Below are 26,247 nucleotides of genomic sequence, written 5' to 3' on the forward strand. Positions count from 1 at the left end.
GCCATGGCCACATGGCCCAGCAAAGGCCAAAGGACGCGCCGCAGTGGGGGCGAGGCCAGCCTCCGCACCATCTTCTCTCGGGGGTCAGCACCAGGCACCGGGACTGGGCAGCCTGGAAGTCCAGGCCAGTGTCCATGGCTCTCTGCAAGCTGCCCCATGATCCTGGGATCCTGGGAGGAGCCCCTGAGCCAAGCCATCACCCACAGCCCCAGGCCAGCATTGCCTATGCGGGAGTCCCCAAGAACTTCCCCACGGGGACCTGAGGTTTCCCACAAACTATGGGTCAAAAGGGGTCGTGGGGCAGTAAGGCCACTTCGGGGACAACTGATCTCAGCCCCAGAAGGTGCCACGGGGAGAAGGGCTCCATTCTTCCAGTAGTCCCTGTGGGCAGCAGGACTGCAGGATCCTGCTGGGAAGTTGGCTGCCCCACAGGCAGTGCCCCCATACCCTGTGCCCCCACCCTCCAACCTCAGAAGCAGTCTGAGCTACAGGGTCAGGCCCAGGGATCCCTCCAGAGGGACGTGTGCCAGGCTGGCAGGAACAGGCCAGGCGGGGACTCAGGACAAAGCAAAGACGGCCAGCAACGTTGATTTATTGGACAACTGCAAGTTCTTTCCCAGCAAGATAGAGCCCATTGCTTTATTCGGGTTATTTGTACATTCCAGCAAGTTTGGGGGGTGGAAGGGAAGGAACACAACGAGGCCACAAATGCATGGGGGGAAACGTACTATAAACCGTTGTTTACTGTTTTGGGTCAAGAAAAAAAAAAAAAACCTTTATAATCAACATCCCACCCGTAAGTACACGTGGGAAAGAAAAAACGTGATTGTTCTGAGTCGCGCATTTGTGTCTCTGCGTTTCCTATGCACAGTCTGTTGGCACCACTGCCGTCGGCCGGCAGAGCACCTGAAAGTAAAAACGAGTATCAGGAAGGAAAAGTATTAACAAAAGGAAGCTCCGAACGACGGCTTCGGGAGGGTGGGCGCGCCGGGCGGGCGGCCGCGTCAGTAGAAGCAGACCGTGTGCAGGAAGGCCCGGCCGCTCTTCTCCTCGAACTCCTGCAGCAGCTCGTCGATCTCGTTCTCCATGTCCTCCGTGTGCTGGATCTGCGGAGAGCAGGCGGGCCGCGCTGAGCCCCGGCCCCACGCCCGCCCCGGCGCCCACCGAGCCGCCCCGCACCCGTCTCCGCACACTCCTCCCCGCGCACCCCTGCCGGGCCTGCCCTCAGACGCCCCCGTACACGAACCATGGGAGCGCACGGTTTCCGCCCGCGCTGGGCAGAGGGGCAGCCACTTGCTCGAAGGCGCGCCCCGCCGAGCGGCAGAACAGCGGCGTAGCCGCCACGCTCCAGCCGCCCCTCACGTCCCCTCCAGGCTGTGAGACCCACGAAGGTGGGCGGATGTGGCCAGGTGCCCCTGGTGGAGAACCACTGCCCTCGAGGAGCTCTGCAGCCAGTGGCCGGCTCCAGGCTGACTCAGGGCGGGCGTGGGCTGGCCTAAGTCTTGGCCTATAAGCAGTGCCTGTCTGAAGTGACGAGCAGCCCCTCCGTGACTCGTTTCTCGGCAGGGTGACCCAAACAGAAGTCACATGTGCAACTTCTGGGACATGTGTTCCCCTTCAGCCCTTTCTCGTGCATAATGGCCTGAACATGGGCACAAGCGCTGGAGCTTCGGCAGCTATGCTGGGCCCTGAGGGATCTTGGGAACAGAAGCTGTGTGGAAAGCAACAGGAGAGGAGGACCTGGGTCCTCCCGTGGCAAACCAGTCCAGGCCCGCGGGTCTCTGGACTTCCTGGCTAAGCCACTTGTTTCCCACGCTTTTCTGTCAGAGCCAGCTGACTTAAATGCAGATCTCACAGGCCGAACACAGGGCAAGGCGTATGGCTCTCTCCTTGGGTAGGTTCTTCCGTCACATTTAAGAGAAAATGTTTTGCTCTGGGCACAGCCACATAGCAGCCACAAAGCCCCTATGGTTTTCCACCCAAGGGAGGATGCCCAGGGCCACTCCGGGAAGGCCGAGGACCGGCACGTCCTGAGGGTGAAGAGGAGGACATGACCGCATCCACGAAGCTCTGGGGGCCCTGGGCTCTGCTAGACCTGATCGGAGTTCTGGCAGGAGCTCTCAGCAGGGACATGGCCAGGCACTGAGCTCCCACCAAGTGCACAACAAGCAGAAAGGCAAGTTCTTAAGTCAAACCTGCGCGGTCGATGGGCAAACCGGCAGGCACATCGGCACTGACCTGGCTTTGGACACCTGAAAATAACCCGACATGAACAGGAGCTGAGTCGCGGGACAGCCCCTTTCCTGGTAAAACCTGTGTGTCAGGAGGAGGTGGTCCTGGTATGTCTCTCCAGCACAGATTGCTCCCGGGGACCCCCGGTCAGGCCTGGGCCTGGGCCTGGGCCAGGGCCAGAGCAGAGCCGGACACTCACACACTGGCACAGCTCACAGATGAGGAACGCCCCCAGGGTGGCCTCTTCGTGGTTGTCCTGGATGTCCACGTTGATGACGTGCACCGGCTGGCAGGTCTCCTGCTCTCTGGAATTCAGATCTGCCGGGAACAGAGCACAGCGGTCAAAGGCCGCAGGACCAGGGCACCTGCTCCACCTGTCTCTGGCCCAGGGGTGGTCAGCCAGGCCTGAGCGCCCCCAAGCCTGGTGGGGGTGATTCAAGGAGACCTGGGGACCGTCAAGCCCAACGCATCAGCCGCCTTCCCACGAGCAGCCAGGCTGCCCCGGGCTGGAGCACCCAACAGTGCGTTCACCAATGAGGGCCAGACCCCCAGTCTGGCTCCCTCGCTCCGCATGCGCCCTCCGTGTGCCCCAAGACCCTAACACCTGCACCGCGTGCTCAGACAACACGCAGGTGGTCTTGCACGGGTGGACGCGACCGGCAGAGGGCGACCGCAGAGGGCCGCGCTCCCCCACCCCGACCTCCATCCTCGGGCGGGCCAGGCAGGCTGGGGGCGTCCTCGTGAGGGCCTTGCCCGCCTTCCCCGGCCCTGGAAGCCGCGGTGTGCGCCGCTCAGGGCAGCGCCGAGGCCGTGACGGGCGAAGCAGCGGCCCCGGCGCGTGGGGCACCGGCCCGTGGCCTCACCTTCCACCACCTGATCGTACACTCTCTCTTCACACGTGAGGATCAGATCGAACAGGTCTCTGCAGTTCTGGAACCTTTCCGGCCGCGGCTTGATCCTCTTGTTTCTGTCCAACATATGTAAGATGCCGTTCTGCGTGTAGCTAAGTGCTGGAGTCAAGGGACTTTGGAAAGACTTCTCAAGTGCGGGACGCGCCAGCCCCCACCCCGTCCAGCGTGCGCCCGCTCAGCTGCCCCCCACCCCGGCAGGTGCACTGAAGCAACGGAGAGGTTGAGGCCGTCCTGGGCAGTGGGCTGTCCTCTGGGTCTCACAGGAGACGAGGCGGTGGGGGAGGCACCTGCCTTAAGCCCCGCAGCCAGCCTCGGCCTTCACAGCAGCCCCTTTCTGGGAGGCAGAGGGCTGCTGTCTGCAACCTTCGCTCGCCTTTCCTCAGCTGCTGCTCTGACTCATCCTGGAGCGACTTGGTGACCACGCACAGAGCACAAGCTCTTCAGCAAAGACAAAGCCAATCCCCCCAAGTCTGGCTCAGTTACAGCAGTACCAGAAACATCTGGAAACCACCAAGCAAGGCAACTTCAGCAGCGGGAAGGGGGGAGAAGCCCCAGATTAACTGGAAATAGCGAGCGGCCCAGAGCCCCCAGCGGCCGGAGTCCCTCAGAGCTAAGGGGACGCACACGGGCCGTGCAGCAGGTGTGTGGCCCATCCCCCGCAAGCCCAGTGACCCGGCCTATATTCAGGGCCCCGGGGTAGGGTTCACCACCCTCAAGAGACAGGGACAAAGGCCCTAAAGGGAGTTCCTGACAACTAGGGATAAGCATCTCGTGAACTCTACTTAAGAGACGTACACTACCTGAGACCTTCTGAGGGACACATTTGATGGTTTCCCCAGATGTTCGACTAGGACAACTTACTCAACCTCCCATCACTCAGAATACATTTCCTGCCTGTCCAGAGAGCGGAGAGAGCTTCCAGAACGTACCCAGCAGTCCGTGCAAGAGTTCTAAGCTGAAGAGGCGTGTCACTGTCAGCCAGGAGGTGCTTTGTGTCCTGTCATTTTTTAGCCAAGCCAAGTCCCATCCACTGTGCGTCCCCGGGGTCCAGCCCGCCCCCCCCCGCTGCGCCGGGGCGGCTGTGAGCCACGCGCAGGCTGTGGAGCGTGGAGCGCTCGGTCCCTCCTGCGCGCCGCGTCAGAGTCCAGCGTGAAGAGACGGCGTAGGGCAGGCCCTGTGTGGCCGCAGAGGAGACAGAGGCGACCGAGGCAGGCGGGACAGCGCGCACCCCCGCCGGCAGGAGGAAGACCAAGAGCACCAGCGTCCCCAGGGGGCCGGCGCGGCTCCTGGTGAGGCGAGAAGGGACGGCCGGCACTAGGCACCCCACAGCAGCACCCCAGAGCCTCGCAAAACCGCCCTCCCTTACTTAGGCCTCCGTGATTTATAGGGAAGAGAAACAAACGAAACGGGTTCACGTCCTGAAAGAAAAGATGTCTGGTTCAGGGATCACACCCCAGCCCCCCGCAGTGGATGAGGAAAGCAGTGGCAGCGGCCCTTCTGGGCTATCTCCTGGCCAACAGCAGTGATGCGAGGCCCGGGGTGGGCTGGGCGGGAAGCGCACAAGCCAGGAGCCCTTGACGACGAACCCACAAACCCACCAGCTGCTCCCAGTCACAGGGCCCCGGGGCTCCCCCAGGAACAGGATGTTAAGGTCAGCGGAGGGCAGGGAGATGCCCCACCACACACGGGCCCGGACCAGCCCCTGGCCCGGCTGCCCGTGTCTGGCGAATGGGCCGCCGACTCCCAGAAGCAGAGCAGCAGGCCCGAGACTCGGGGCTCCCTTGACTGGCCTGGAAAACTGGGTTCCTCCATGGTCGGGGGCAAAGAGGTGGCATGCAGGCAGGCACCCCCTCTCCCAGCACCGACTGGAAGTGCCCTGGGAATGACTGGGGGGGCGTTCCTAGTGAAGCTTCAGCCTCCACACGAACCCCGAGATACTTCCAGAAGGCCGAGGGGCTGGGGACGAAGCCACAGTTCCGCACTCTGGCTCCTGCAGGCCTCTGGGTGAGGCCCCCGCCCTGCCATGCCGAGCTCCGTGGCCCAAGGCTCGAGCTCGCGTTGTCCACTCCCAGCCCCCGGCCTTCAGAAGGCGCGTCTTCACGGCTCTCAGCTGTAGCCGGCGAAGGCGGCCTGTGAGCCCGTCCGCCTGACCCTCTGCCCAGCGGCCGGCACAGATCAGGGGCGCTTGGAGGGTGGGAGGGCCGCGGCAGGGACCTGGTGCTCTGTGTCATACCGAGGAAGCATGGAAAGAGCATCTTGAAACACTCCGGGGTCTGAACCAGCAGACGGACAACTCAGACCACCCGTGGGCGCGCGCTCAAGGACGGTCACGGAAGTGCCGGCGTGTGGGCCCGAATGATCCGCGGGCGGACGCGCGGGCTGCAGGACGGGAGAGCATCGAGAGAGAACCGGGAACGAGGCAGGACAGCCAGTGGCCACAGGCGACCCGTATTCTCTGCAAAGCTGAAATGCAAATGGGAATCCCAAGTCCCGTGCAGCGGAGACGGATGGGGCCCAGGGCCTGGGAACAGCCTCGCCTGCACAGCCTGGGGCCCGGGGCCCAGAGGCCAGGCTAGCGGGTGCTTCAAAAGGCCGCCCTTCAGGGACCCGCACATCTGTCCCCCCGCGGAGCGGCTCTAACCCTGACAGCCGAGGCTCGCGGCTCCAGTTCTGATTCAGGGCAACTGTGCCAACACCAGGTTTAACTTCGACCCTGATATTCTCCTCAGCCCAAGACACAGAGGCTTGGCCGGACGTTTTCATCTCTAAAGCCACGTCGCATCTGGAGGACACGGACGCTGGGGCCCCAGAGAAAGGCCCTCAGCGCAAGGCAGCCTCTCCCCACCCAGGGGAAGCCCCACGTGCCGTGCCCGGAGGAGGGACGGAGGGAGCCAGGGGCTGGCAGCGCAGGGCCTGTGCCCGTGGAGCCTGCCACCGGCAGAGCCCGGGCTCGAAGTGGAGACATTCCCGCGAAGGAAGATGAAGGGAAGGCAGAGGCCTAAGCTGAAGGCAACAAGGGACAGGAACAGACGAGCCATTTCCGAGCAAGGGAAAGGCGTCGACAGAAACCCAAACGAGGGGCCAGATGCTCGCTTCTCCCAAGGCCGCGGGTTTACCACTGGAGCCCCCCATCCTCCCTGAGCCACGACGAGGCAGGGATCTGCTGCAGAACCCCCGCCCCGCACTCCTCCCCGTCCCGGGGCCTCTGCCCGGGCTGGCCAGACAGAGGCTCTTGCCAAGGACCCGTGAGCACAGCTCAAGCCCCATTTCCTCACAAGTGTCACCGGCCGGACACAAGACCAACCTGGGTGAGACAGGCTTGGGACACGGAGGGCAGAAGTAGGGTCCCTAAGCGGAAATGACCGTAGCGGGAGACGGGCTCCCGGCGAGGTGGTACCTGGGCACTAAAGGAGCTTTGGGACCAAGGGCTTCACGGCGCCCACAGACTGGGGCAGGGGCACAGGCCCCAAGTCTTCCTGCTCTGCAGCCAGGGGGCCCCAGAGCTTCACCTTGGGGTGGGGCCTGGGTTCCCTGTACACCCGCCGCGTGGTCGATGCGCTCCTGGCAGCCGCAGGAGGCCCTGGCTGGACCAGATGCGGCTCACGTGTCCCGTGCAGATGGCGCCTACCTCCGAGATGCGGGGCAAACCGCCCCAAGGACACGCAGGCTGGGTACCAACACCTGCTGTCCCCAAACGCTGCCATGCCTAATTCAGGTCCCTCCACTTTCTGGCTCTGGATGTGACCCGAATCCCTGTGGCTGAGGCTCCCCAAGAGTGGGCCGCACCCAGAGGCCGGTTCGTCTTCTCAAATCCCTATAATCTAGCTTGACCTCCGGAAGCACAGACACGAAACAAGAACTCTTACGCAGGACCCAAGAGCCCTCCGGGGAGGGAGATCCAAGGGCAGTTCAGCTCAGAAATGCCCAAGCGCCAGCCGCCCGCCCTGTGGGCCAGGTCCCCGCCGCCACTGCTGCAGGACACAGCTGTGGGGTGCGCGATGCTGAGGAAGAGGGCCGCGCCCCAGGAGGACTGGAGTGTCTGACAGCCCCCCAAAGGCTCAAGGACAGAACACAGCATCCAGGTAAGCAGGCCATGCTCCCAGGAAGCCCAGGGCAATTTCTCATTCCCAAACCCGTAATGAAGGACAACTCCCCGGCCTAGAAAATTAGAACCCCTAGTCAGGAGCCTTCCCTTTTGCTGGGCACAAGGATCTACACCCCCCTCCTGCCCCCTGGGCCTCCCTCTGGAGTATGCGACATGTGAGGGGCGGGGCAGGTGTCCAAGGAGCCCCCCTCGGCAGGGAACTGGTATTCTCCCCACCCCATCTCAGGAATGATTCAAGTATTTAGTTCAAATCTCAGGGTTATATAGTGGCAACACGTCTGCCTTCACTTCAGATCAGCAACGAGGCATGAACAGGGCAGCCCCGAGAGCCCGCGCATTCAGCGGACACATGGGCTGGTGCCCTCCCTGACCCCCGGTCCACGCAGCGGGGCCGGGACGGTCTGCTGGGGGCCACACCGTAAAGCGGTGCCAGGCCCCACACACGCAGGGCCAGATGCTGTGTGCCTCCCCCCACCCCGCCCCCACCAAAGCCCCGTGTCACGGAGAATTTGTTAGAACAAAAGCTCCGGGGTTTCACCGAAGGCCTCTTTAAAAACACAACCCCAAGAGCCACAGGCAGCGGCCTCCGGAGGACGCCGGACAGGCGCCTGTCCACCTTTCAGGACCATTTCCTGAGTGAGACGGCCACGGCCCCCGACAGAAGAGCGAGGACCGCACTGGATCCTGCAGCCGCACGCCTGAACTCAGGGAACCGCCGTATTGCACACTCGGCACCTCCCGGAGGACACAGGCCCCGAGAGCCTGCCAGGAAAGGCCAACAGCGCCATTTGTAGGGACAAGTGTTACGTGAGGAAATAAAGAACGCTGGGCAAACAGGCCTCTGGGTTAGCACATTCAGAGTGCGGGGCCCAGAGCCCCCCCAGTCCCCCACCTGCGCCGCGCGGTGTGAATGCTCCCAGTGGGGACCCGGGCCTGGGAGGCGCGGCCCGCAGGCAGCAGGGGCCAAGAGCGGGCCGTGGAGGCAGAGGCGCCCACGACCACGTCGAGTCACACAGTAGCAGCCGAGTCGCTTCCACGGGGCTGGAATCCGCAGAGAACGTGCCGGAAAGACATTTGCGTTTGTAATCACGCTGTGCACGCCAGGGACAGCAGCCCCAGACTCAGCCGCAGCTCCCAGGGCACAGCATCGCCCGGAGCCGCTGCGGACACCTGCCCCCCAGCCTCGCTGGGGACGGTTCCAGTCCTGGCGGGGCCGCGGGGCGGTGGGCTGCACACGGCAAGACGCTGATCCGCCTGACCCGGCACTTGGCGAGCTGTGCTGCTTGGAACAGGCGCTTCTGGGAGGGGCTGCCACCCTGCGAGGCCAACTGCCCCTCCGCAGCCGCCCCCTCCGACCCCCCGCGCCGGCCACCAGCAGTGGAGGGAGGGTGAGGCCATCGCATTCCTTCAAAGGAAACACCCACCTCTGAACGGGGTTTAGAAGTCCTGGCTGGACGACCCTTCATGCCGGGGGACACCAGGAGGTGGGGGCAGTGAGGTCAAAGTTCAGGACCTCCTCTAAGGCTCCCCCAGCTTTAGTGAGAGCGAGGGTCTCATTCCTGGCCCCTGGAAGTCGGCCAGGCGACAAGGGTCATCCCAGTGCCCTGTCCAGTACGTTGCAGGAGACTCAAATAATCCGTCTAGCTAGCAGACGACCGCTTGTCCAAACCAGGAAAAACACTGCATCCATTTAAATTTGCGAGAACGTTCACAAAAACACTTCAAGTAACTTGGCTGGGTAAATACAAGTACAGTGGGGGAATTATTTTCAGTCTGTGTGTGTGTGTGTGTTTGAAGCAGCTCTATGCCCGACGTGGGGCTCCACGTCTCGACCCTGAGTTCGAAAGTCAAAGCTCTGCCCACTGAGCCAGCCGGGCACCCCCTTGGTCTTTGTTTCAAAGACACACACCCACCCCCAGCTGGTTAGTTTTATCCAAATTTCAACCTCAAAACAAAAAGCTGACACTGAAGACGAATAATTTTAGTGAAGGTGATCTTCATTTTTCAAACTTTTTTAAGAGAAAGCTTTAAAATGACGACTTAGTCTCCAACTCCATGTCCTTTCTACATAAATGGTTCAAGACTAGACGACGTCCCCAGCCTCCCGTGGGGAAGAAGGCTGAGCCCAGCAGCAGGGGACGGACGTGCCGGACAGACACGCCGGACGCCGTCTGCCACCGGAAGGCAGCATCCTGCGGGCTGGGAACGGTCTGCGACGCCTCAGACGCCCGCGTGACGGCAACACAGTCCAAGGGAAAAAATAAAAGGACCCTCCCTCCCCACTGAAATTCTAATTACCGAAGTGATTTAAAGAAACAGAGCTGTCTTACCATGAAGGAACATTAAAAAAGAAGAGAGGCAAACCAAAAGCAGGCCCTGGGCACAGTGACCAGACAAAGCCCGGGCTGCCCACCCGCCCCCAGACATCGGCTCCCACGCTGTCCCAACAACGCATTTTGCACAACAAACGGTCTGGCTCACGGGGAGGGTGAGGAGCCCATCCAAGGGGCCAACAATCACTGTAAAACCAGCCCCCCCGCCCCCCGCAGCACTCTTCACAGGGACCAGCAGGAGCAGCCAGAGCCACAGGCCTCCCAGAACAGGCAGCGGGGAAACAGCCATGGCCAAGGCAGAGCGGTCGGCGAGGCTCACCCGCAGCAGAAACCCGAGCAGAGCAGAGGCCACGGGAGAGAAGGGCGTCCTTAAGTGCCTTCCAACTGGAACGCACCCAGAACTGCGTGAACCAGGGCCTGGCAGCGGCTTTTCATCATAAAGACCTCAAAATCTTACTCTTGGGGTAATGCGATGCCCAGTGTGCCCCGAGTGAGGCTAGGACAGGAGCCGCCGCCGTCTAGGAAGAGGCCAGAGGCAGAGCATGTGGCTCAGATGAGCTCTGGGGCCAGGGCAGGAACCAGGCCGCCCTGAAGGTGCCGAGGACAGTTCTCTCCCACTTTTCCTGACGTGTGTCCCGGACGCTCCTTGTTTCAGGGGTCACACACCCACTGGGAGCCCCTCCTGGACAGAGGGCCGAGGGCATCTGCTGACGACCCAGCACGGGCAGGACGCCGCCCTGATGTAGTGCCCACACCCCCACACGCGAGTCCGTTCCAAGGTGGACACACCTGGAAAAGCGTCTCCATCCGGGGTGCCCTCCGCCGCCCTCCGCCCCCCAGGCTGCTGGGCGAGCTGGGCCTGTCGTAAGGACCGCCGGGACTCAGGCCCACACCTCCTGCTCAGCCTGGCGCCTCCCCGGAGCCCTCCTGCCCAACCCAGTCTTCGCCTCCCACACGTCCTCCTGGGTCAGGGCCTGGGAAGAGGACGCACGCCCGCCGGCCCCGAGGTCATGACAGCTCACCTGATTTCCACCATCCAGGGCCTACTACGTGCCACAGGCCGCACCAACTCCAAGTTTAGATTCAGGGGAGAAAGGCCAAAGGAGAGCACACACGTGAATCACGGAGAAGCACGCCAAGTGAAGGGGCACACGCAGGAAGACTGGGCCACCTTCTCACCGGTACGGATCCAGGAGACACCCCTCAGGCGCGTTCTCAGGGTGAAGCACCAGAGTGTGGAAGCAAGAGGCTTCTTACGGCTGCTCTTACGGCAGCAAACGGTGAGGCTCCAGTGCGCCCAGTGGCCTCCCCACACCGCGCCCATCTGGTCTCCACAGGCCTCACAGGGACCAGCTGGCCCCGGCAGCTCTGACCATCCCCCTTCCTCCCTGTCCCGAGAGGCGCCGGAAGACAGCTGGAGAGGCCAAGGCCAGCGCCGCAGGGAGTGGGCGGGTCGGGGGCCATCCTGGGGCTGTCGCCCGGCTTCACAAGAACACAATCGCGGCCCACCAGCCATCAGAGGCAGGACTGGGACACGGTGGGGGGAGCCTCGGACAGAGCCCTTGGGACACTTCGGGAGAGTGAGAAAGGCAAACGGCTTTGAGGCTGGGATCTTCTGAAAGGGCTGTGGGGACAGCTGGACTCCTAGACCACACTCTGAGAACCACTACATAAAGAGCTTTTGAGCTGGAACTTCCTTATATTAATAGTTCATTTTGGAAATCAAAGCGGTTTTTGCAAAGCAGGGAGGCTGCACTAACAAGACACTGGGAACCCCTGGAGGAAATTTCCACGCCAGCTCCCGAGCCCCGGCACCCAACGTAACTGCGGCCCCGCGGTTAGGCCTGATGGCAAGGAGACCTTCCCGTCCAGAGTCCTCCTCCCGCCATCCATGGGGTTAGTAGGCCATGGGCAACCAGAGGTGAGACCCACGTGACGTAACCCTCTCTCAACACACCTGGCGTCAGCATCTCACCTGCCGTGGGCTGGCAACACCACGCCTGTTCCCGGCCCTGGGCGAGCTCCGGAAGCCGTGGGTGAGGTCAGCGTGGCTCTGTTACGGCCAGACGCGCAAGTGACCCCTGGCAGCCATCAGCCAACCGTCTGTGTCCAGCGTCTGGCCTCTCCCTAGAGGAGCCGTGAAAGTGGCTCTTCTGCCGCTTTGGAGTAGTGTAAGGTCATGATTTGTGTTTTAAGCACAAGTGCTTTCCTAAAACCTGAAAGCTTAAAAATCAGCAAAACTAGATCAGAGTTTCTCTAGAAATCAGTGTTTAGCTTAGAACACACTCTGTTAAACAAACACTGTTTTCAAAAACTACTTAAAAACACAGCTGCCAACCAGCGAGCAGTGAGGGAAGGTCCCAAACAGCGAGGCAAGGGGCGGGGCCAAGCACCTCCAGCTCCGTGAGCCCGCTGGGGGCAGGGAGGAAAGCGCTGGCTTGAGCTACGGGAACCATTCCCATGAGGGGACCAGCGGCCCTGGCAGCTCCTTCCACCCCCGCCGAGCACAGTGGGTGACGGCCCGCCGAGCTCGAAACAGGGGCCCAGGCGGACCTGAACAAAAGGAAAAGACCAGTGGCCCTACTGCAGAACAACAGGACCCGGGCAGGAGAGAACTCTGAGCTTGTGTCCACTGGCCTCGGACTCAGGACAGAGGTCAGGAGGCTGTGGGGACCCAGCAATCTCAGAATTCATTTTTATTTTCAGCTTTTACCCCAACACAAGAAAAACAGCACCCTGAAGACCTGGATACACATACAGCGGACCCTTGAACAACACCGGGGGGAGGGGCGCCCCCACAGGAAAAGATCCAAGTGTGACTGACTCTCCAAAACCTAGACCAGACAGCCCACCGTCGCCCCAAAACCTCACTGGTTACACCAGCCTCACACCGAGAGAGTCTGTCTACACCACACAGTGTTCCCGGAGTCAGGTAAGCTAGAGAAACAGTGTTAAGGAAATCACAAGAAGAGACGTTTACAGGGCGGTGCCGGGCCTCGGGTCACCCGGGCCAAGCGCACACGGCGAGCCGAAGCCTCAAAGACAGCGCAGCCGGAGGAGGACAGTGAGAGTGTGGCCGAAAAAACCAAACCCACGGGCGCCTGGGTGGCTCCGTGGGTTAAAGCCTCTGCCTTCGGCTCAGGTCATGATCTCAGGGTCCTGGGATCGAGCCCCGCATCAGGCTCTCTGCTCGGCGGGGAGCCTGCTTCCCCTCCCCCCCTCTCTCTGCTGCCTCTCTGCCTCCTTGGGATCTCTCTGTCAAATAAATAAATAAAATCTTAAAAAAAAAAAGGCCAAACTCCTAAGGTGAGTACACAAGATGGAGAAAAATTAGAGAAACGTGCTGGATATAGGCTCAAACCCAGTGTCTCCCGATTGTGCACAAAGCCAGGATCCCGGAAAGTGTTCGATCTACTTGGGTTTCCAATCGGGGTTTAGGAGCAACTGGTCTCTTCTCATGTTAAATAGGTCACTATTATTTACATAGTTACGGCTTAAGACAAGTGATTTTTAAGTTCACAAAGCGATGATCTACTGCAACACCTCACAGAGGCATGGCAGCCCTCCCTGTGGAGACCCCCAATGGGGCCCAGCGATCGTGGGGGTGCGGTCCCCGACGGGCCCTTCAGATGCGAAGGACTGTGGTCTCGTTTCAGCGAGACTGTCCAGGCAGGCTGAGGGTTCAGCTGCAGAGCCCAGTCCCTCGGCAAGGGGAGCCCCGGTCTGCTGGAGCCTGCACCCAGCCTCCACCACTCTGCTCCGGCCCACAGGGCATGGTTAAGGCTGCTCCGTATTCAAAATAACTCCAAGGCAAAGGAAGAAAAAAGTTTAAAATAAATCACATTAAAAAATAAGACAGCCTGGCCCTCGCCAGCACACGGGTCAGCCTCAAACGCGCTGGGGCAGCCCACTCCAGGGCCCTGCGTGCAGGAAACGCGGGCAGCACCCAGGCACAGAAGGGGGTTTTTGGAAGGGGGCGCGGGGTGACAGGCACGAAGAGGGGCCCATGATAGAATGAGCCCTGGGTGTTGCGGCAGCCGAGGACCCACTGAATTCCACCTCTGAGACTAATGATCCACTATGTTAACTAATTAAATTTAAATGAGATTTGAAAATGTGCTAAAATCTGCTGTGGCGACGGCTGCTCAACCCTGAGGCGCAGCAGCGTCCACCGGCCGCACTGCGCTAGCCACGCGCCCTCTCTCCCAACCGCGCTCGCCCGTGGCCCTCGCTAGCGAGAAAGCGGACGTTTCTGGTGGTCTGCAGAGGGTCCGGCCAACAGGGATTCCCAGCATCACCGGCAGATGATCCCCACAGGGAACTGGTAACCAGCCCAGTCTAGCCTCACGGTTTCTGTCCCAACTCGCGTCCCGGGCCTCCGCGTGCTCCCAGGGGCAGGTCCTGCAGGGACCGAGGACCAGTGCCTGGCCCTCCACCCCCTGGGGCCACCCTGCCCACAGCTGGAGAGCCACAGGGAAAACCACCTACAAACAGCCAGAGCTTCAGAAATAAGGAGCTTCCGCACGAACAGGACCGTGGGCCAAGACCGACTGAGAGCTCAACGTCAGGGCCCTGCACTGAGCCCCCGGCGCCCCGTGCACGCACACACAGGGAGCCCAGCCCCCGGCCGCTCCACCTCACCTCCCGGCTCTGCCAGGCAGGTACCACTTTCCTCCTGTGACGTCACGCTCGCCCTTGAAAATGTGCAATTTACCGAATGTCCTGTTTCATCGCATGGTTTACATCCTAAAACCATCGCTTCCCCAGAAGCCCCAGTATTCGCGGGGACAGACCCGGCCTCTGGTGCTTCTTCCACTTCTCGTATCAGATGCCAATGCGGAAGCGACCCAAACACCAGCCCCTCCCCCACCCCCATCATTAGTCAGGTAGTCCCCTCCTGTCCTCAGAGCACCTCCCAAACCAGGTGTGGGACCCTCGACACACAGCTGATCACCGCTGCCTCCTTCCCTGTTTCCTTCATACGGGGAAGGCCTGTGCCCCCAAACCCAGGGTCCTGCCAGTGTGCACACCAACCCTTCCCCCCGCCCCCCCTCCCCCCTCCCCGGGAGCAGATGCCCCTTCTTTACTGGTCCAGGGATGTACTTGGCACCCTTCCTAGAAGACAGAAATCCCACCCAAGTGAAGTCAATAAGCTGACAAAGGTATCTCTCTTCCAGAGCCTCATGAGGGGTACTCAAAAGGGGCGGTCCGTGAAGGTGACCTTCCTGCGCAGGGTCTCAGGAGACAAATACTGCTGGTGACTGTGGACAGCCACGACCCCCAACCACCACACCTTTCCCATGATGCAGCAAAGGCACGCGTGTGCGGATGCCTCCTGGACGGGACGCTCTATGGGGAGACCGTGCGTCTGCACGAAGACAACCCACGGGGAGATTCTGAATTCGGAGCAGCTGGTCTCTGCTCCTTCACCCAGAACTGCTAAGACGCGCACACCAGCCCTCCTACTCCAAATCCCTCTCGTTCCAGTCTTCTTAAAACATGGTAAAGTGCTGCCCACTCCTAGAAACAGAGCAACCATGCTCGGCTCCAATGTCAGAAGGCCTCATCTGTAATAATCAAGAGAGTATGAACGGGCACGTTATTTTCTGTTTTGGTTTCTCTGAGTACAAGAGCTTAAAAATGGATGGTGTTGGCTGGAAAACCTTCAGATACAGACGTGGCCTCGAGAGAAGCTTCCCGACACGTGGAGAGTTCACACACCGTCAGAAGACCTGGAGGTACGGTCCCGGTGTCTCTAGGACAAGGCGGCTAGTGCTCACTTCTCCTCGAGGCTCAAGGGCTGCTCTCAACACAAAAGAGAATCTCAGGGCGAACAGCCTTTCTGAGACGGGGCCTCTGGGTAAGCCCGAGCCCACCCCGGCCCCCGGCCCCCGCCCCCCGCCCGAGGACGTGAGCTGCGCACCAGCGCCCGCACTGTGGCACTGTGACTCGGGAGACCAGGACGCAGCCCACCCGGGGTGCGCAAGGTCTTCTCCCCGGTGCAGGCTCTGCCGCTTGTGAGAAAGGGGGGGCACCCAGGACTTCCCAGAAGGACCTCGGGCCGGCTGCGCCGCGAGGCCTGCACTCCCGCCTCCCAGACAGCCCCACACGCCCACGGCGGCGCTCTGCCTCGGCGCCCCAGCTTTCTAACTGTCGCCGAGGGCGGTGAGCACGCAGCCAGACGGAGCAACTGTCAGGGTCCAGTTTTACATTTTGCTAGCGTGACCTTTGGGGCCACACTCCGTGCTAAGTAATCTACAGATTTACAGAAAACATCTGTAATTTATTAAAAATTACAAGAGCACCAACAAGAAGACAGCCTTTTCCCTCTGGTGCCTACGTGCCTTTCACCTGGTGTATGTTTGGGTTCCATCCCAAGAACCAGAGAGCCCTTATTGTGCCAAGGAAGGCCCAGAAGTTCTACAGGACACGTGATCATGAAGTGCCCCGGGCAAAGGCCAGGCAACAATGGTCTTAACCACTACACAGCCTGACGCCATGTTCATGATGAAAAACACCTTTCATGGGGTGCTGGGGTGGCTCAGTCGGTTAAGCATCTGACTCTTGCGTTTGAGCTTGGGTCGTGATCTCAGGGTTTTGAGACTGAGCCCCTCACTGGGCTCGGCACCCAGTGCGGAGTCTGCTTGGGATTCCCGCTCCTTCTCCTCCTGCCCCTCTCACTTCTGTGCCTGCTCTCTCTCTCAAAATGAGTAATAATAATAAAAAAAATACCTTTCTTTCCCATGAGTCTTAAGTAGCAGATCCAGTCTGTTTTGCCTCTTCCTGAAATGAAGTTCTCTCAAATTATTTGCTTCTAACATGCTTCCTTTGGTAGCAGACATGACAGAGAGCAGCGAGGCTGCCTGCCTACCTGGGTCGAGCACACACTATGCTCCCGTGTGCGTACGCACACCCGCCTGCGGAGGGGAGCAGCGGGCAGCCCTGCAGTGGGAAAACCAACTCGGCTCTGTGGCTCCTGCCTTCCTCACCTCTGCTGCCCTGGCCGATGTCACACCAGAACCCGCCCTCGACCATGTCAACATGGGCTCCATGTCTGCTTCGGCAGGCCCCACGCGTCCCCCTGCACACCACATGTGCCGTGTGACTCAGCACGGAACCCCGAGGCAGCCGCTAGGTACCTGCATCACAGACAGCCCTAGACGGGAGGCCAGAGCGACACCCCGTCAGAGGGCACCTGCCAGAGACAAGCACGCGGGGTTTTTAAAAGGGCGACCCAATGGGATACAGTTCTTTGTCCTTCCTAAGGAGATCATTGTACATCTGATCATATGTAGTTTTGAAATCATAAACATTTGGCTTGTCGGGTGCTGGTCCTGGGAGCTTCACGTGTGTTCCTGTTCCGAAGGACCGGACGCTGAATCCCCGTTTGCTGAAACACACAAAGAGAGAACAAAATCACAGTTGGATTAAGACACAAAATTCTACAGCCAAGGAATATGGAATGGAAAATGGACAGAATGAGTAACTGCTGATACTACAGACATGTTTTTAAATTCTAAACTTTCAGCATTTTATTCACAAATTTTTAAAAATCCTGTAGCAGCCTAAGGGCACCTGGGTGCTCAGTCGCTGGGCATCTGCCTTCAGCTCAGGTCACGAGCCCAGCGTCCTGGGATGGGGAAGCCTGCTCCTCCGTCTCCCGCTTCCCCTGCTGCGTTCCCTCTCTCACTGTCTCTCTCTGCCAAATAAATAAATAAATCTTTTTAAAAAAATCCTATAGCACACTGGGGCATCCGAGGGGTCGCATGGTTGAGCGTCTGACTCTTGGTGTCGGCTCAGGTCATGTCTTGGGGTCGTGAGACCCAGGCCTACGTCGGGATCTGCGCTCAGCGGGGAGCTGGCGTGAGATCCTCTCTCCCTCGGCATCAACCCCCACTCACACGCACGCAGGGCCCTCTAAGAAATAGAGTCTTTAAAAAAATTCTACAGCATATTACACCAAAACTGGATGAAACCGATCGAGACAGAAGACAAAGGGTTGCCGGCGCGGCTACGGGGTGGCCGAGAGCACCACAGCTGCTCACCGCATCCCCCAGACCCTCTCTGGCCGTCGGAGGCCCCCGGACGCGCGCAGTTAGGGAAGAGCTCCTCCGGAGTGTAGCCGCCCGCCGCCCGGACCGCCGTGCAGGGTTCAGGCTCCCAGGACCCCCTCGTGTGACTCCTACGACTCTCCCACAGACTTGACCGCACGCGCCACACAGGGAGCGCCACGTGTCGGGCCGCCGACATCCTGCAGGCCGGGGCTCGCCAGGAATCAGAACTCAGGGCCCAGGGGTGCCAGGCCCACGGGCGCATCCCCACAGTCTCTTACATCGTCACATCGGCCACGAGGCTCAAGAACAAACAGGTCCCAAGCTGGGCCGAGTCCGGTGACCTGGAGTCCCTGGGAAGGGACGGCCCGAAGGCGTCTCCTGACGAGCCTGGGGGAAGCCCGTGAGTGACGCCCTGTGCCGCAGCAAACGTCACCTGACCTCCCGGGCGTCGCCACTAATAACCCTCGGGTCGGCTGCGCTCACGGGCACCGAGGAGAACACAGAGCCCTGAGCCAACACGTCACCGCACTGCTAAGAACTGCCCGGAACAAGCAGCTTGCGTTTCAGGCTCTAAGCCGTTCTCCCCAAAGTGTCCCAAAGCCACGCTTCTGCCGCGCCAGCAGCTTACTGGCTGCTGAAATGTGACAGCCACACGTCGCTGAGGGCGAAGAGGAATCACTGCTGAGACTAACTACGGGCAGCATAACCCTCCTTGAAGCTGGCCAACCCTCAAGTCTCCTTGGAGTTTTCTGTGCGTCTCATGGACACACATGGAAAAGCCAGGTGCCCAGAAGTGGCACAGGTGTCCCGGACCCTGGTAAGCCGACGCCACCGACCACTTCCCTTGTGTCCAGGAGTGGGTTTACTTTGCGGGCGCTCGGCCATTCACACACCCAACACCTGTATGTCAAGGCACAGCCTCTCCAGCAGGTGAGGGAAAGGAGGGACGTGCACTATGAAACCCACAGAAATAAGACCCCCAAGGACAGGACTCAAGCTTCAAAACCTAAAAACCACCACTACCATCACTGTGGCAGACTTGCCATCCCATTTTGATTCAACGTTTCCTGGGGCTTACTGCATGCTGGGGATACAATATGATCAAAACAGATCCAACGTTCTCTCCGACATTTGGGGGCCAGCAGGCAGGGGGTACAACAAAGTAGGGAAAACACCCAGTACACAGGACAGTGAGAAGACAGCGATGGAGAGAGCCATGGGGCAGGAGCAGCGGCCGCTCATGAAGAAGTGGGAAACGGGACAGAGCACCTCAGAGCCTTTCACAGCACACACCCCACGATGCAGAGACCCTGGACAGGGCCCCACAGTGCTTCAGGCCAGGGTAGGGGAGACAGGCCACCGGAAAGCTACCCACAGGGCTCCCAGGAGGCTCCAGACGGGAGAGCCCCTGGTGCAGGGACTCACATCCCCCCTCCCGCTGGGGCGGCCTGAGACTCAACGGCCGGGGTGACGGCACCTGGCAGGCCCACCTCTCTTCTACGCGTCTTGTCACAAGAGGGTCTGAGGCTTGCATTAGCTGTCCAGATGGAAGAGCCTCCACTTTTAGTCTATCCACATCCGTAACAGCAGATCGTCCCAAAGATAACCCAGCCCCACATCCCACCTGGCCTAACCAGGCTCCCGAGGGGGGACTGCGGAGCTGCAAACGGACAGGTGGGCTCAGAATGAAGGCAGCCTCCCCCCACCATCACAGTCCGGGCTCTGCTGTCACTGGTCTCCCCAACTTTCTGAAATGGCAGTCAAGTGTATTTAAAAATAAAAATGAAGTGCGGTTTGTTCTTCCTCCAACAGAATGTTCCCAAGTGGCAAAGAGGCTAATTAGCAACAGAAGTGCTGTTTCTCCGAGCTGATGCAGCCGGCAGAGCGGCCCACCTTGCGCTGTGTGACAGCACGGAGTGCCACAACGGTCTTACACACAGACGTGGCGCTAAACAAAAATCCCGACAGCCTAGAGGCTCAACGTCTTCACAAATACCAACAGAGCGGTCATAAAGAGCCTGTCACAGAAAAGGTCAGATTTTGGGAGAGAACTGTTTCCACTGCTACCCCGTGGCTAAGAGTAAAATGACGATGCTCCAACGAACCCCGAAAAGGACCACAAGCAAACACCAAATTACCAGCATGGGCTGCGCTACGTTTCTTGGTTTCCACAGTGAGACTGTTAAGCAGTTTCAAGCGTTTCTCTGGCCACGACTGGAACCCTAGAGCCACGGCCAACCTGCAGCACGCACACTCAGACTCTAAGTAGGGCACGCCCGCTCCCAGTCCCAGGTCACCTGCCCTACAGGCACATCGCTCGCTGCTATCGGCCCGACTCTAGCCCGTGATGACCTCATGCCTACGGGCCAGTCGACTGCTCGCCGGCACCCGCACGACGAGCGCCCCGAAGCGTGAGCACTCCGGCAAAACCCAGGTCACCGCCTGCTCAATGTGCGCTATAAACACGTCTCCGTAAACCCTTCCCAGGATTCACACCTTATTATCCTCCCACAAGGTCAACAACAAAACCGAGCAGCTAGCGTGAGATCCTGCTGTCCTGCTGTGACAAATGCACCTTACGTTCAGCCCCCGTCGACACCCCCGCTTACATGTCCCTCCCTCCCCGGCTGCTCTTCCTCAACCTTGGCTTTTTGCTGGCCACCCTGCTCTGCTGGTTGCTGCCAGCCTGTCCAGCGTCCCCCCCACCCACCACCCAGTGACAACAGAGCAGGCCCTTGAGATCTGGCACTTCGGATGGTCCAGCAACAACCAACACGAGAGTGCTGCTTGCTTTCCTGCTCTAACCCTGGTGGCCCCAAGCAAGGATGTGTTACTAACACGGGTGAAACTGCTGAGCTATCTTCCCTGCTCCGGCCTCTACCCGTTCTCATCTGTAAAAGACTGGAGAGGCAGGAAACAACGTTTTAGCTGTGGGAGCTGTTGCCCTACTTGGTCTACCCAGTTCTGAATCCATGTTTACACGAAGACTGCCTTTTCTCCACCCATCCTCCTCACTTTAGCTCTGCCTCCCGAAGATTTAAAAAAAAAAAACAATGCAGTCCCTTAAAACCTAGGAAGGCAAATGTGTTCCTCTGTAGACACCTTTTTCTGCATTCCCTGCCTTTCTTTGAAAGTCATGATTTCTAGCCCTTCCACCTTCCTAAACAGTCCCCAGTTTACTGTTCTCAAGGGTCCAGAACCAAAATCCCAGAAGACGTAGGCAGAGAGGCCGCAGGGCACAGCTACTACCCCTCCCCCTGGTAAAGGCAAGAGATTTCTGGAAATGGGTCCAAGATCAGGGAGAAAGTTTCGCACCAAGAATGGGGGTGCTCCTGCGACACAACCACAGGCAGCCCCAGACTTGGTCCCATCTGGGAGGGACGTTCAACTTTGCCCCAGTTCCGGTGTGGCAGGGAGCCCACATGCTCTGGTGATGATCTGAGAGTCCCACCCCAAACTGGGGAACCACGGGACCTTAGCGGGTTCTGCTGCCTCCCCTCACCCTGGACCCTTCTCCAGCCCATGCTTTATCCATCTGGAGTCTCAGTGCTGTTACTCATCATAACCAGAGTCCCTTATGTCCAAATCCTTACTGTCCCCCATGAGCGAGGGCTTCCTGTTCTGGGCACTGCCTCTTCACATGTGTTAAACATGGACATCTAAGGACTACAAGGATGAAATCAAATGGCATTAAGAAAGCACCTGGCGGGGTGCCTGGGTGGCTCAGTGGGTGAAGCCTCTGCCTTCAGCTCAGATCATGATCCTGAGATCCTGGGATCGAGCCCCACATCGGGCTCTCTGCTCTACAGGGAGCCTGCTTCCTCCTCTCTCTCTCTCTCTCTCTGCCTCTCTGCCTACTTAGATCTCTGTCTGTCAAATAAATAAATAAAATCTTTAAAAAAAAAGGAAGAAAGCACCTGGCATGTGGCGCCTGGGTGGCTCAGCTGTTAAGTGTCTGCCTTCAGCTCAGGTCATGATCCCAGGGTCCTGGGATCGAGCCCCTCATCAGGCTCCCTGCTCGGCAGGGAGTCTGCTTCTCCCTCTCCCACTCCCCCTGCTTATGTTCCCTCTCTCTCTGTCAAATAAATAAAATCTCAAAAACAGAAAAAAAGAAAGAGAGAAAAGAAAAGAAAGCACCTGGCAGAGAGAGTTCAAGAGACTGACCCTCAACCTGGCTTTCTGTTTGCAGTCTCTCTGCTCCTGCTCCCTAAATCCCACTGCCTTAAGACTGGAAACAGACCCGAGAACCCATTCAGCAGTATGCAGAAGTCTGTCTTACAAAATCTGTTTTGAATGGCTAGACTAAGGGGACTTCTAAGAATCAACATGCCCCTTAACATCTAGATCGTTCAAAAAAATAATCAGCTCCAAAGGGAACTCTCGGTCTACAGCATACAAAGAACAGAAAGAGGCGTCCGCGGAAAACACTCCCGCAGACCCTAGAGCTCCCACAGCTGGTGCCTGAAATATCTCAAACGATCAAAAATAATCACCCCAGGGAACACTGATATACATGAGAGAGAGAGGGGTGTGTGTGTGTGTGTGTGTATACACGATATATCGTGATATATAAATACCAACATTTGTTACCATCTGTATTTGACTTGTCAGAAAACAGAGACGATTTGCAATGGGGCTGTACTAACACATAAAGTAAAACAGGGTCTCACTAGTAAAACTAGCCCCTGTGCGGGTTCACTTAACTGCGTTCCTCCTAGTATTTATTTCAGAAGATTTCCTGTGTTTCACAACACCTTCTGTAGGGCCCTCACGTTCTTAAGGTCTCAGGCGGTTCCTCTGTAGGTACCTTTAAAAACCACCACATCAAGTTCTTTGAGATGCGTTTAAACGCTGTAAAATCCAAAAAGAAGTAAAGTCATAAATAATTGTGAAAAGTGAAAGACATGGGAAGTCATTCTATCTTAATAGCAATTTCAAAACTAAAGGAGGGCGAGATCCTCTTTTGCCCCAGCAGCATGAAAAAAATGAAAAGAATGCCCAGATTGAGAAAACAGGAGTTGTATAGATTCTTTTCTGAAAGGTAGTCTGGCAAATATAGGAAAACATGAAATATGCCTACTTTTTTTTTTTTTAAAGATTTTATTTATTTATTTGACAGAGAGAAATCACAAGCAGGCAGAGAGGCAGGCAAAGAGAGAGGAGGAAGCAGGCTCCCTGCTGAGCAGAGAGCCCGATGCGGGACTCGATCCCAGGACCCTGGCAGAGGCTTAACCCTCTGAGCCACCCAAGCACCCAGTAACACTATTTTCTAACAAATGAAAACATCCTCCACATATAAGTATTTTAGCAATTAAAGATTCAGGTCTAAGTCAACACCACATTCATGATGTCGATAATATAGATTACCCAGGGGCGCCTGGGTGGCTCAGGAGGTGAAGCCTCTCCTTCGGCTCAGGTCATGATCTCGGGGTCCTGGGATCGAGCCCCGCATCGGGCTCTCTGCTCAGCGGGGAGCCTGCTTCCCCCTCTCTCTGCCTGCCTCTCTGCCTGCTTGTGGTCTCTGTCAAATAAATAAATAAACTCTTTTAAAAATAATAGTAATACAGATTACCCTAAACTTACGATTGGAGTCTATTTTTGAAACAAATTTGAAACACAGTAAAATGGGTACAAGCACACCTAAGAATTCTGACTTGGCGATTACTGGAGGGTTCTCTTGCACCCCCATTTCCACAGGAGACCCACTGCTGTGCCGGCTACCACCGCTCTGAACTACACAAGGACCTATCGTCCTGCAGGGATCGTCTTGGGAAGTATCAGATGGGCAAGTTTCATGACAAAACTGCTACAGGTAGTTTAAAAAGAAAAAAACAAAAAAAATTTCCCTTTTGTAGAGTTCACCTGAAATTTGTTAGGCAGACACTAAGAGCTTACACTAAAGACCGCCAGCCAGAATCCGCACAACGAGGCGGCCTCCGGATCCCCTCTTCTGAGGACAGTAAGTTTCATTTTCCTTGAGGGACTTTCCAGGAGCGTTAACCTTGTGTTCTTTTCCTTAAACTTACTGAACTTTAAATGCCTGTGAACTTCATACTAGCACTTTCTAGTTTTAAAACAAGTTTGCAATTGTAAAGGTTTCTGTTTAAAAACCACCTTCACAATGATTGGTTAGGTTCAAAACACCCCACTCTGACGAAAAACGACGGTGAATAGGTGGGCAGTGGGGGGTAGCTAGGAAAGATGACACTCCTAATGAGCAGACCTGAACCCTGACACGGTAAGAAAAAAAAAAAAAGGGAAGGAAGGAGAGAACGTGCAGAAAATGCCAAGTTCTCCAGGTTGCTGAGGAAGGTGGTCACGGAGAGGCGGCGGCGCTGCTGTCCTGAGCCGGGGACACTCCGGGAAGAGGCTTTCCGCGCAGCAGGCTCCGCCCGCAAGTGGTCAGTGTCACGGCCCGCGGGGCCTCGAGCCGGAAACACGCTTTACTACACACGCGACGCCAGCACCGCGGAAGACCCGCCAGCGCGGACACGTACCCAGAAACGCCAAGCCGAACCCCCGTGTGGCCCGGAACGCGCGGCTGGCGGCTCTGCGCGCGGAGGGCGTGTTCTGCCCCCGACTCAAACGCAGAGACCCATCCACGGCGTTAACACAGCGGGCCGTGCCCGTGTCCGGGGTTTCGGCTTTGCTGGGTTAGGCGGCGTCGCGCAGGCTTTCCGGCGGGGCCCGTGAGCGGCCACGCGGTCCGCACCCCGCCGTGGGACGCGAGCGCCTCGCAGACGCGAGCCCGGGGCCGGCACTCACGGGCGGACACCGCACAGAACGGCCGCCACCTCCAGCGGCACCGACGCGCGAGCACAGCGGATGCCAACGCACCAGCCCCTCGGCTTCACCGGGAGCGGGGAGCTTGGAGCGCCCGGGAGCCTCCGGGCTCAGAACCCGAAACCTCGCGCGGACGACCACGCCGTGGAGGCTCCTCGCTGCGCTCGGCCCCGGGGCCGACGAGCCCGGCGCGGCCCACCCGGCGTCCGGCCTAAGGGAGCGGGGAGCCGCCCAGCACGGGCCGGGCAGGACGCGGGGCCGCAGGGACGGCCGGCGGGCCGGCGTCCGACGGGGCGCGCGAGGCCAGGGCGGAAGCCCCAACTACCTGAGGATGTTGTGCGCCTCCATGCTCCGGTTCTGGTTGCTCGAGCACACCACCGCCACCCGCAGCGGCGACGACGGCATAGCGGCGGCCGCAACGACCGCGACGCAACCGCTCCGGGACGCCCACCCAGCCGCGGCGCTTCCGCGCGAGCAATATGGCGGCCGCGGCGCCCGGAAGTCATGACGCCAAGGCGGCGCCGGCGACGTAGCGCGTCAGGACGTGGGCGCGGGCGTGTGCGCGGCGTCCGGGCGGCCCACACGCGCCGTCCCACAGCGCCCCGTCGCGAGGGCAGGGAGGCTTCGCGGGCGGGCGCCGAGCCCACAGGGAGCGCGCCGCTGTTCCCGGAGTGCCCGGCAGAAGCCCGAGCTCCTCACAGGGACCGCCCTCGGCCCGGAGCTCGGCGCAGGCCATCTACGTCATAAAACCCGGCCGCCGTCGCCAGGAATGACGTGCCGCCGCGCCGTCGCCCATGACGCGTCCGACGTGCGGCCGTCGTCGACAGGAGTGACGCGCGCGCGTCGCGCCGGCCGGTCGGCCGCCAGAGTCGCTGGAGCGCTGCTTCTGCGCGGCGGCTGGCGGCGGGGTCCCGCTCCGCGGCCTCCCTCCGCCCCCGGCGCACAATGGGCTCACTCCCAGCGGGTCCCCGCGAGGCCCCGCCTCTCGGCCCCGGCCGCTTAGCGGGCTCGCGTGCCCGGGCTCGCGCACGCGTCCGCACGTCGCTCTCGGAGCCCCGCCCCCCGGGTAGCGTTCAGGCCGAGTTCTGGGAGCCTTCGGGGAGCGGAGTCGTGCGGGGCCTCCCGGCTGGGAGCGCGGCTCGACCGGGGCCTCGCGCTGGCCTGGACGCACCGGGGGCCGGAGTCGCAAGGGTCGGGGTCGGCCCGGCCTCGGTGCCCCGCCGCGCCCCGCCGCGCCCCGCCGCGTGGATCCGGCCGGAGGGGTGGGCCGTGCTGGCTTCCAGGGGCCGGGGGCCGGGAAAGGACGGCGCGGTGGGAAGGTGCGCTGCGCGTTGGCTCGCAGACCCCACCGGAGTGGAAGAAGGCTGTGCGGGGGGCGCTGCTCGGCGCTGCGGACGCCGGCCTGCGGGCTGGGCACGACGGCGGGCAGGGCGGAGGAGAAGCTCCCTCGCCGTGGCTGACGTTTCCCGGCATTGCTCTTGTCTTCGGGGAGGAAGACGCGGAGAAGGCCCTCAGTTTTTCGATTGTTTATGTTTTTAGATTGGAGTAATCTCTACACTCACCGTGGGGCTGGCACTCACGACCCCCGGGAACCGGCGTCCCCTGCTCCTCTGACTGAGCCAGCCGGGCGCGCCTAGGCTGTCGGGGTCCTGCGAGACTGCCGGACGTCGTTGCCGCGGGCCGCGGGGAGGACAGTGCGGGACCGCAACGAGCGTTCCCTGGGACGGGCCTGGGGGTGCGAGGGTGAATCCGGAGGCATGAGGACACTCCCCGCCTGCGCTGTCGGAGGATATGCAGAGCGGAAGACGAGAAAAGACACACCAAGGTGT

The 26,247-nt window shown here is 59.6% G+C and overlaps 1 protein-coding gene across 1 annotated transcript; it reads right to left on the reverse strand.

The window, feature by feature from the left end:
* Positions 1-612: 612 nt before the first annotated feature.
* On the reverse strand, positions 613-24,896 carry SSU72 (SSU72 homolog, RNA polymerase II CTD phosphatase). The gene is made up of 5 exons (XM_044236918.1): positions 24,744-24,896; positions 16,828-16,971; positions 3,096-3,235; positions 2,432-2,550; positions 613-1,106 (listed from the first exon to the last, which is right to left on the reverse strand). The coding sequence occupies exons 1-5, from the start codon at positions 24,821-24,823 to the stop codon at positions 1,005-1,007; spliced, it is 585 nt and encodes a 194-aa protein (XP_044092853.1). The 5' UTR covers positions 24,824-24,896; the 3' UTR covers positions 613-1,004.
* Positions 24,897-26,247: the final 1,351 nt, after the last annotated feature.

The sequence above is a fragment of the Neovison vison genome, chromosome 2 (genome assembly GCF_020171115.1).
Source record: "Neovison vison isolate M4711 chromosome 2, ASM_NN_V1, whole genome shotgun sequence".
In the NCBI taxonomy this organism is placed as follows: domain Eukaryota; kingdom Metazoa; phylum Chordata; class Mammalia; order Carnivora; family Mustelidae; genus Neogale; species Neogale vison.